The following is a 12,210-nucleotide window of genomic DNA, read 5'->3' on the forward strand; positions in this document are numbered from 1 at the left end:
CTTCTTCTTCATTTTCTCTACTTTCTTAGACCCCCTTAGTGTATCCTTTATGTCTCTTAACTGCCATTTTATATTCTCTACATTTTCTTTCTCTGAGTTACTTTTTGATAATTTATTCAATACTGTAAATTTATTTTGCTAAAATTTTCACTATATCTAATCTGCTTTTTTGTGCATCAAGAGAATTTTAATTTTAGTTATTTTTTTTCTATTCTACAAGTCCTATTTGGTCTCTTTCAAATCTGCTTGGTTATTTACATTATTTATTATTATCTAAAGAATTCTTTGCTCATACTTTCAAATGTTTGATTTCTTGAAATATATTAAATGTTTGTATTTTTATTCTTTGATAACTTCAATATCTAAAGTCTTTTGAAGTTTGACTGCTGTGTGTGTGTGTGTGTGTGTGTGTGTGTGTGTGTGTTTTCCTTTTTCTTTGCTGGCTTTAAGTATTGGTGCCTGATTTGCCTGTGTGTTTTGTGACTTTTATCAGTGAGTTCATATTCCTTGAAACTTCATCTGTGGGAAATTTATGTAGACTGAGTTGAAGTTGAGTTTCTTCCAAGAAAATGTGTGTTTGCTTCTGCTAGTTGCTTTTGAGTAATGGCAACTCAAATTCATTTTAATTCATATTCTGAAGTAGAGATCTTTTCAGGCTATATGGGTAGCATGGATTTAGGCCACATATGCTCATAGGGATAGGCTTACAGTTCCAAAAATGTGTAATTTTTCTTTCTATTCCACCTCTTCATCCAGAGGAGTAGCAAGAGGAAAAAAGTTACTTTTCTGGCCTCTTTTGCACGGTGGGCTTACTTCTCACCCCCTAGTCCTTGAGAGTGAATACACCACATTGCGCAAGCCTAGGAGTTACCACTCACATTGAGTTCTGTGGTACTCTGCAGAAGAATTCAAGGTGCCCCTAGAGTTGGCCAATATCATGGCCCTAGTTGAAATTGCATTCTTTTGGGGTTCCAATTCTTGATGCAGGGGTATCCTTTATCCTTCTTCTGGCCCAAGGTTTTATATTCTTTTTCTGGCACTCTACACAGCTGTTAATACAGAAACTCAAAGTCACCAGGATTGACCAGTACCCTCCAAGGCAGAGCAGGCTTTAGTACCAGCTTCCATCTCAGGATTCTTGTTTTTACTTTGTTTTTTGTTTGATTTTATTTTGTTTGTTTTTTTGCATTTTTTTTTTTGCATTTGTTTTTGGACCACCAGAAATTTCTAACTCCCTTGTCAGCTCTGCAATTCCTTACGTGACAAGAAAAATGTTGATTTTATGCAGAGTTTTACTTCTTTTAATTATAATAGTCATTCAATTTAGTGTTTATCTATTCCAGTATTTTGGCAGAATTGGAATCCCACATGTAGTATTAGTATTTGAATATATGTAGAAAACCATTTTGTGACCATTACATTCAATATAATAAGAACATTAATAGATACAGAAAACTAGTGTTTTATTTATTGATATCCTGTATCCTTAGTAGACTGTTTTGTTACCAGGTTATTATATGCAGCCTTATATCTAGGAGAGGATCCTTGTCTTGTCATAGATCTTGTTGTATATCAAAATGAATCTATTAATCATTTATGTATTATTATCATTATTAATGAAAGGCAGAATCAATTTTTAAGTGTTTTTCAGTCCTCCTTCTTGTACAGTTAGCCCTTTGTATCTGTGGGCCCTGTATCCACAGGTTCAACCAACTGTGGATTGAAAATATTTGAAAAAAAGTTGCAGCGAGTTCCAAAAAGCAAAACTTGAATTTGCTGCATGCTGGCAGGCAACTGTTTACATAGCATTTCCATTGTATTTACAATAATTTACATAGCATTTATATTGTATTAGGTATTATAAGTAAACTAGAGATGATTTAAAGTATACAGGAGAATGTCCATGGGTTATATGCAAATACTATGCCATTTTATATAAGACTTGAGCATCCTTGAATTTTGGTATCCATGACGGGGGTGGGGGTGAGGGTCCAATTCACTGCAGATACCAAGGGACCACTTTATCTGCATGTACTGCAATGTAAGACAGTTTAATATAGTCTCAGGTATTTTAATAAAAATATCATCCTATAGGGCTTCCCTGGTGGTGCAGTGGTTGAGAGTCTGCCTGCCGATGCAGGGGACACGGGTTCGTGCCCCCGTCTGGGAAGAGCCCACATGCCGCGGAGCGGCTGGGCACGTGAGCCATGGCCGCTGAGCCTGCGCATCTGGAGCCTGTGCTCCGCAAAGGGAGAGGCCACATGGGCTTCTCTGGTGGCGCAGTGGTTGAGAGTCCGCCTGCTGATGCAAGGGACACGGGTTCGTGCCCCGGTACGGGAAGATCCCACATGCCGCGGAGTGGCTGGGCCCGTGAGCCATGGCCGCTGAGCCTGCGCGACCGGAGCCTGTGCTCTGCAACAGGAGAGGCCGCAACAGTGAGAGGCCCGCGTACCGCAAAAAAAAAAAAAAAAAAAAAAAATCATCCTATAAACATTATTCTGTAGAGTTGTAGTATGAATTTTCTTTGAAATGAAATTTGTCTTAAACAGTTGTGAGTGCTATAATTTACCCATATTTTACTGCATTTAGGATGTTTATTATAATCGCACTCTAATGAATGTTCATGTATACATATCCTTATCCACTGGGGCGAAAACTTCAGCAGAATGCACTATTAGGATGGAATTGTTTTATGCATGTATATTTGTGTTTTTTTCAGTGCCTGATAGTGCACCAGAAAATATTACTTACAAAAATATTTCCTCTGGAGAGATTGAGCTATCATTTCTTCCCCCAAATAGTCCCAATGGAATTATACAAAAATATACAATTTATCTCAAGAAAAGTAATGGAAATGAGGAAAGAACTATAAATACAACCTCTTTGACCCAGAACATTAAAGGTAAAAATATATATAATATTGGATATTTACATTTATATTGACAGAATGGCCACAAAATATTAGCTTGTTGTTATATTAGAAATGGTAAGTGTGATTAGCTTTATACAGGGTGTGACAATTCTGGCCTTCTGGTAAATAAACTAGAAGTTTATGGCAGGTCATGTGAAAGACTACTCTAAGTCAGTTCTTTTCCACATTTTTTAATATTTTGTCTTCATAATAGGAGTTACTATTCCAAGAACTACATTTTCATTTAGTTTTTACTTTTGAAAGAGTGTTAAGAGACATTTCATAGTTTGCTTCTTGCATATAATTAAGGGACATTTGTAAGTCTTATCTATTTTATTTCTATTTAGGACTGAAGAAGTATACGCAATATGTAATTGAGGTGTCAGCTAGTACACTCAAAGGTGAAGGAGTTCGGAGTGCACCCATAAGTGTGCTGACTGAAGAAGATGGTAAATATAGCAGTGAATAGTGATATATTTTGAATCCATCACATTTCAAAAAACATGTATACAGAATGAAGATATAATAAAAGAATTCTCCAGCCTTGGGTAGCACTTGTGTGCTGCACCAGCTTTATACAGAGATTTCATTGTCATGGTTTAAAAGAAGCTTGCAAAGTCAGATTTATGTTCAGTAAAATCAGATATAAAATGCATTTTTTTTATTCTGAAGTCATCCATGCTCTGTAAAAAAAAAAAAAATCAGTAATGTTTTTTTCCATGGGAATTTTTAAGGCTAAAATTTTGGTGCAAATAGTTTGAACATCGATCAGTATATGTTATGACTGTTTTTCAACTTTAACATTCATAAGAATAGACATTTACATAAGTTTTATAGTAGATTCTGCTATGTCAACCTGCAACATTTTTTATTGTTATTAGGATTAGCTTGCTAATGACTTCAGGCTGTTTTCCAGATTTCTCTACATAATTTGCCAAGATGCTATTCCTGAATGTTAATAGACTTCATATTGAATATTTAAGCATACATTTTCCTAACCTGAATAAAATCGACTTTACTACTGAGACCACTTTACAGTACTACTTCACCAAGTTATAGGCATATATCATGCTAAGAAAATTACTTTTGAGAGATATATTTGGGATTTGGATTTACATTTTATGTTTTTTACATTGGGTATTTTGAGATTGTTATTTTTCTTCTGTAAAAGAAAGTCCCGTTGCGAAGAGGGGTAGGTCTGGATGTAACATGTGTTTGTAGAATATCTTTTTGCACCCTCTCAGGTTTCCCCAACTTCACACTAAGCTGCACTCTGTGGTTCAGATTCTAGTCATTCACTAAGACAAAATGTATGTTACTTACTTCTAGAAGAAGAAAGGCTTATCTCTGCATTTTTCTTACTTTACTCCAAGTAATAAAGTCTTCAGAAGCCCTCTTCCCCCATTTCAGGTCCCTCTGTGTTTTCCCCTCCACCAAAAATACTTCACCAAAGCATCCTGGTAAGGTGATCTACCAGGGTCAGAAACTGGTAGATCTTAGTTCTACCCCCAGTTCTAGAAACTTAGAACTGGTTGCCCCAGTTTCTAAGTCTTCTCATGGGTTAGCCTTCCTTAGTTATTGCTTCTACTTTCCATGCTTGTTTCTTCAGCAAAACTCACCTGTCCAAATTTTCATTTTTTTCATAGATTCTTCTTGCTCTCAAAGTGAAAATTAACCAAATAAAAAAGTTCTCCCAAAGAGACCATGGCTAAAGGCTAGGGAAGAAGGTTAGCTCTCCTTCTCTCTTAGGTAATGGCTAAGAAAGATGTATTAAATTATTTTAGCAATGCCCTAATAGACATAGTACCCTCTTTATTTCCAATCTAATGAAATAGTCCCTATAGTAAGAATCTGAGGTCTTATATGAAGGACCCTAGACCAGTAGTGAACATATATTTTGAACAGGCAGAGTTTATTACCACTCAAGTCAATAGTTGCAAATTATACTATGCATCCAAATTACCTGGGCTGTTAAAAATGCAGAGTTGTGGTAAACTTCCATCTAAGTCCTTGGCCCAGTTATTGATATAATTGCTATGGAATAGGGTGAAGAACAAGACCTCTTTTAGAAAAATTATAGCAAATCTAGAATGGATAAAGGCCTGAGAAGCTTTGCTTTATTGGGTAGTAGGAGCTCCTTGCTTTCATGGAGCTTGAAGTTCAGCCGAAGAGATCTAAATTTGACAAATGTGTAGACAAGTAATTTTCATTATTCTAATTACTGGTTTAAGAGTTCACCAGGACCAAAAACAAGGAACTTTAGCTACTCTGAAGCATCCAGGAAAATGTAGCTGATTAAGTTATGTTTAAACTGTGACCTGAAGACAGATGAGTAGAGGGAGGGGGAGGGATAGGAAAGATCATGCCAAACAGAGTAAGTAAGAGCCTTAGGAAGACCTTTATCTATCCTCATATGCTCTGTCTTGATGACTTGGATAGATTGCAAAAGATATGGCATTTATTTAATCTAATTTTTCCAATTTCATTTTTTAAAACTGCAATTCTGAATACAAAGGTTATTTTAACAAATGCTAAAATCATTGAAACTTAGTCTGCTATAGTAGATATTCAGTATTTTATTTTAAAAGACATGTTAGGGCTTCCCTGGTGGCTCAGTGGTCGAGAGTCCGCTTGCCGATGCAGGGGATGCGCGTTCATGCCCCGGTCCGGGAGATCCCACATGCCGTGGAGCGGCTGGGCCCGTGAGCCATGGCTGCTGAGCCTGCACGTCCGGAGCCTGTGCTCCACAACGGGAGAGGCCACAGCAGTGAGAGGCCCACAAAAAAAAAAAAAAAAAAAATGTTAATTACATTTATTTAGCAATAAAATGTTTTACATAAAAAACCCCAAGAATAGATTGAAGATTAAATATAAAACACCAAGAACTGATATTCCACATAACATCTTAAAGCATATTGTAGAAGAAAAATGCTTAGTTGCAACATATAATATTCTATATCAGTACTAGTTTTGATTAAAATTCTTTTTTTCCAATAATAAACAAAAGTTAAGTTTTGCAATGATATTCAGAAAAAAAGTATTCTAGGGTTTTGTTTTGACAGATGAAAGAGAGTTCTTGCTTAGAGGTAATTCATATCTTGGGAAACAGACATCTCCAAATGATATATGGATTCTTGTGATAATCAATATTTGTTAGCATTTTTATTATAGTGCCAGTGAGAATACCAACTGAAAATATAAATTAGCTGTCACTGTTATTCTATAGAACTCATAAAGCTTTTCTCTGCTCAATAAATTTGTTTTAAAAAACTGTTGTTACCAAAATAATGAAAATACACACGTATGTGTACACTATAGTGGAGATTACTCAGAAAATCAGAAAGAAAATATAATAATTCAGGCAACATTTTCTCCAAATTATTGGAAAAAGTGATTTGCACAAATACTAATCTATAACATTGTTCAAAGATCTGAATAAATTCTCAGAATTTCTATTAGCTATGAGTCCACTTTCCATGCATAACTAAAACAATGATCAAAATTGTAGTAATTTATACCCTTTTACATGCAAAAAAGTTGTGTTAATATTCTAAGACATTACTATGCTGTCATACAGGAGCTGAGAAGTGCCATTCTAAATGTTTTATCTAAGTGGAAATATAAACTTGCTAATTAGCTTACAGCAATTTTTTTAGTGTTTATTCAATTCAGAATGGCTAAAATATTTAAATCCTTACACTATTATAGCACAATTAGAAGTAGACCCTAAAATGTCTATATTCTTGTTTATGTGCTACATTGGCATTTCCTTTGTAACGCATTCAGTTTTGAAGACTCAATGAACAGATTTTGATATTATTTTGCAGTTTAATGACACTACTGAAATTGAGGAATGTAGTTTTCATTTGTGAGGTCTGTCATTTTAATTGCTCTCACAATGTTATACTTATCACTTTCCCACTTCTTGGATGTGTGTTTTTTTCCCCATCTCTTTTTATTGTTTGTGGAGCTCTTTTATTGTATATTTATTCACCCCAACCAATAGTTTTATTTTTATTAAAGGCTGATAATTTACCAAGATGTACTTGAACAGTAGGTAAATCACAGTGACATAGCCCTTGTTCTTTTTTTCTCATGAAATATTTTTTTCCATTGAATCACAGAAACAGATGTTCTAACACCACCATGCAAAATCTTCTTTTATCATCTCATTTTGAAAGTAAACAGTCTCTCAAGCCCATGGAGAAAGGCACTGTACCTGATTCATTTACCAGAAAGTTCATAATAAAAATTTTGTGCATTTCTATTTTAACTTTTTCTTATATATGTTTAATAAAATGCATTATCATATATTCTAACTTTTCAGCTCCTGATTCTCCCCCACAAGACTTCTCTGTAAAACAGTTGTCTGGTGTCACGGTAAAGTTGTCATGGCAACCACCCCTGGAGCCAAATGGAATTATCCTCTATTACACAGTTTATGTCTGGTAAGAATTTTTTTCTTTTTTGGAAATAGTTCTGAGAACAAGTATTAATCTGTAACATAATAGGAATGCAGTTTTAAAATTTCAGATTGTGAAGGTACATTAGGAATCTGATTATTAATAGGCTAGTTAATATGCCTTTATTAAGAAACAACTTTTTCCTACATTACATAGAGGTCTAAGCATAGTCAGATAATGATTTTTGTAACCAAAACAAAAAAATGTGTATTATGTGCAGTTATACTAAAATTCTGCTCTTCAGAGTCGTGGACTGGTCAGCTTATGTGAATACAAGTGAATACAGAGGCTTTCAGTTTTACTCCAATATTCTCTATGCCACTGTCTCTCTAAGTTTCCTTGAGCAGAATAATTAAACTAAAATTTAACTAAAGGATATTTCTCCAGAAATCTATTATTTAAGGTTAATTTTCCATTGAAATGTAAGCAATAGATTTATTTTTTACTGATCACCTTTACCCTAATTGCCTATTTATGAGTCAATCATGGAAAAGACGTAATCCTATAGTGCTTCTCATCAATTAACAACATGGCTATATTGCTGCATGAAAGCTCAACAGATAAAAATGCTTACTTTGATCTAATAGAAATCCTCGTAAAAGGATTCACCATTCAATAACATATTTACTAGTGTATTTTAAATATTTCAACTCAGAAAATACAATTTACATAATGCTTTATAGAACATAGGCATTTCTTACTTTTGTATTCTTCACTTGGAAGGTCCATCATTGAGTAAGAGGCTATGGTGTTTTTAAAAAGTCTATTCTTCTCTTTCCTAAATTAAGATTTTTCCCCCCAATGCCTGTTTATACCCTTTGCATACTGCTCCTTAGGACATGTCCTGTATTCTTCATTGCCTGATTAGTAGTCATTTTGCTTACTCTTTGGCAAAATTGGGAGTGACATGAGGGATGTTAGTGGGAAGAGAAGCAGTGAGAAGAAGGTAACCATTCCCCTCTATTACCCGACTCATTCATTTATCAATTCAGTTTTTCATTCTTTCATTCAATAATATTGATAGAGTATCTATTTACCTGTGAACAAGGACCCTGCCCTCAAGGAGTTCATATTCTAAAAGATAAGTGGATTATATACCCAGAAATTTAAAAATGAGGGGAAATCGGGGTAAAGAGGGCTACTTCTCATAGAGTGCTTTGGAAGTCCTCTTTGAAAAAGTGGCATTGAGTTGTGGTCTAAATGCCAAGAAGGAGCTTCTTGTCAAGGGAAGATCTGCAGGAGGAGGGAACATCAACCGCATAGGCTCTATGGGGGACACACCTGTCGTTTTGAAGACCATAGAGGAGGTCAGTGTTGCCGGAGAGAGAGATACAGAGGAGAGTTATCCTGGAGGGTAGGAGGCCAAAAAAGGTCAGGAGCTAAGCCAACGTAAGGATTTCGTTTTCATTTCAGTTGTAATGGGACTTACTAGAGAATTTCAGGCACCTTGGATACTTTATGGAGAATGAATTGCAGGAGGTGAAAGTGTTAACAGGGTTACTAGGTAGGAGATTACTTTAGGAGTCTGGGCCGTGGATGATGCTGGGATGAAGGAAAGAAGTGGGCAGCTTTTTATAACATTTAGGAAGAAGAGTTGATAGGATTTGGTGAATGGATTGGCTGTGAGAATAAAAAAAAAAGAGAAATCAATGGAAACAATGATGACTTCTAGAGTTTTCTTTTTCTTTCTTTTTTTTTAATGTTTATTTATTTTCTTATTAGTCATCCATTTTATACACATGAGCATATACATGTCAATCCCAGTCTCCCAATTCATCACACCCCCATCCGTCTGCCGCTTTCCCCTTTGGTGTCCATACATTTGTTCTATACATCTGTGTCTCAATTTCCACTCTGCAAACTGGATCATCTCTATCATTTTCTAGGTTCCACATATATGCGTTAATATACGATATTTGTTTTCCTCTTTCTGACTTACTTCACTCTGTAGGACAGTCTCTAGATGCATCCCTGTCCCTACAAATGACCCAATTTTGTTCCTTTTTATGGCTGAGTAATATTCCACTGTATATATGTACCACACCTTCTTTATCCATTCATCTGTTGATGGGCATTTAGGTTGCTTCCATGACCTGGCTATTGTAAATAGTGCTGCAATGAACATTGGGGTACACGACTCCTTTTGAATTATGGTTTTCTCAGGGTATATGCCCAGTAATGGGATTGTTGGGTCATATGGTAATTCTATTTTTAGTTTTTTAAGGAACCTCCATACTGTTCTCCATAGTGGCTGTATCAATTTACATCCCCACCAACAGTGCAAGAGGGTTCCCTTTTCTCCACACCCTCTCTAGCATTTGTTGTTAGTAGCTTTTCTGATGATGCCCATTCTAACCACTGTGAGGTGATAACTCATTGTAGTTTTGATTTGCATTTCTCTAATAATTGGTGATGTTGAGCAGCTTTTCATGTGCTTCTTGGCCATCTGTATGTCTTCTTTGGAGAAATGTCTATTTAGGTCTTCTACCCATTTGTGGATTGGGTTGTTTGTTTTTTTAATATTGAGCTGCATGAGCTGTTTATATATTTTGGAAATTAATCCTTTGTCCAATGATTCATTTGCAAATATTTTCTCCCATTCTGAGGGTTGTCTTTTTGTCTTGTTTATGGTTTCCTTTGCTGTGCAAAAGCTTTTCAGTTTCATTAGGTCCCATTTGTTTATTTTTGGTTTTATTTCCATTACTCTAGGAGGTGGATCAAAAAATATCTTGCTGTGATTTATGTCAAAGAGTTCTTCCTATGTTTTCCTCTAAGTGTTTTATAGTGCCCAGTCTTACTTTTAGGTCTCTAATCCATTTTCAGTTTATTTTTGTATATGGTGTTAGGGAGTGTTCTAATTTCATTCTTTTTTTTTTTTTTTTTTTTTTTTTTTGGTATGTGGGCCTCTCACTGCTGTGGCCTCTCCCGTTGCGGAGCACAGGCTCTGGATGCGCAGGCTCAGCGGCCATGGCTCACGGGCCCAGCCGCTCCGTGGCATGTGGGATCCTCCCAGACTGGGGCACGAACCCGTGTCCCCTGCATCGGCAGGCGGACTCTCAACCACTGTGCCACCAGGGAAGCCCTCTAATTTCATTCTTTTATATGTAGCTGTCCAGTTTTCCCAGCACCACTTATTGAAGAGACTGTCTTTTCTCCATTGTATATCCTTGCCTCCTTTGTCATAGGGTAGTAGACCATAGGTCGTGGGTTTATCTCTGGGCTTTCTATCCTGTTCCATTGATCTATATTTCTGTTTTTGTGCCAGTACCATATTGTCTTGATTACTGTAGCTTTGTGGTATAGTCTGAAGTCAGGGAGTCTGATTCCTCCAGCTCCATTTTTTTCCCTCAAGACTGCTTTGGCTATTTGGGGTCTTCTGTGTTTCCATACAAATTTTAAGATTTTTTGTTCTAGTTCTGTAAAAAATACCATTGGTAATTTGATAGGGATTGCATTGAATCTGTAGATTGCTCTGGGTAGTATAGTCATTTTCACAATATTGGTTCTTCCAATCCAAGAACATGGTATATCTCTCCATCTGTTGGCATCATCTTCAATTTCTTTCATCATTGTCTTATAGTTTTCTTCATACAGGTCTTTTGTCTCCCTAGGTAGGTTTATTCATAGGTATTTTATTCTTTTTGTTGCAGTGTTAAATGGGAGTGTTTCCTTAATTTCTCTTTCAGATTTTTCATCATTAGTGTATAGGAATGCAAGAGAATTCTGTGCATTAATTTTGTATCCTGCAGCTTTACCAAATTCATTGATTAGCTCTAGTAGTTTTCTGGTGGCATCTTTAGGATTCTCTATGTATAGTATCATGTCATCTGCAAACAGTGACAGTTTTACTTCTGCTTCTCCAATTTGTATTCCTTTTATTTCTTTTTCTTCTGTGACTGCTGTGGCTAGGACTTCCAAAACTATGTTGAATAATAGTGGTGAGAGTGGACATCTTTGTCTTGTTCCTGATCTTAGAGGAAATGCTTTCAGTTTTTCACCATTGAGAATGATGTTTGCTGTGGGTTTGTCATATATGGCCTTCATTATGTTGAAGTAGGTTCCCTCTGTGCCCACTTTCTGGAGAGTTTTTATCATAAATGGGTGTTGAATTTTGTCGAAAGCATTTTCTGCATCTATTGAGATGATCATATGGTTTTTATTCTTCAATTTGTTAATATGGTGTATCACATTGATTGACTTGCGTATATTGAAGAATCCTTGTATCTCTGGGATAAATCCCACTTGAACATGTTGTATGATCCTTTTAATGTGCTGTTGGTTTCTGTTTGCTAGTATTTTGTTGATGATTTTTGCATCTATATTCATCAGTGATAATCGTCTGTAATTTTCATTTTTTGTAGTATCTTTGTCTGGTTTTGGTATCAGGGTGATGGTGGCCTCATAGAATGAGTTTGGCACTGTTCCTTCCTCTGCAATTTTTTGGAAGAGTTTGAGAAGGATGGGTGTTAGCTCCTCTCTAAATGTTTGATAGAATTCACCTGTGAAGCCATCTGGTCCTGGGCTTTTGTTTGTTGGAAGATTTTTAATCACAGTTTCAATTTCATTACTTGTGATTGTCTGTTCATATTTTCTATTTCTTCCTGGTTTAGTCTTTGAAGGTTATACCTTTCTAAGAATTTGTCCATTTCTTCCAGGTTGTCCATTTTATTGCCATAGAGTTGCTTGTAGTAGTCTCTTAAGATGCTTTGTATTTCTGCAGTGTCTGTTGTAACTTCTCCTTTGATTTGAGTCCTCTCCCTGTTTTTCTTGATGAGTATGGCTAATGGTTTATCAATTTTGTTTACCTTCTCAAAGAACCAGCTTTTAATTTTATTG

The 12,210-nt window shown here is 35.9% G+C and overlaps 1 protein-coding gene across 1 annotated transcript in view; it reads left to right on the forward strand.

Annotated features, from left to right (window-relative positions):
• Positions 1-12,210, forward strand: part of PTPRQ (protein tyrosine phosphatase receptor type Q) — a gene marked incomplete at its 5' end in the record, with an annotated part of 200,301 nt that overhangs the window by 36,798 nt on the left and 151,293 nt on the right. The window contains 3 exons of the mRNA XM_082636662.1: positions 2,720-2,902; positions 3,259-3,360; positions 7,239-7,359. Of these exons, the coding sequence (XP_082492788.1) occupies positions 2,720-2,902; positions 3,259-3,360; positions 7,239-7,359 (406 nt within the window). The remainder of the gene's footprint in view (positions 1-2,719; positions 2,903-3,258; positions 3,361-7,238; positions 7,360-12,210) is intronic.

This window comes from Mesoplodon mirus, assembly GCF_964341445.2.
Source record: "Mesoplodon mirus genome assembly, chromosome: 11".
NCBI lineage: Eukaryota > Metazoa > Chordata > Mammalia > Artiodactyla > Ziphiidae > Mesoplodon > Mesoplodon mirus.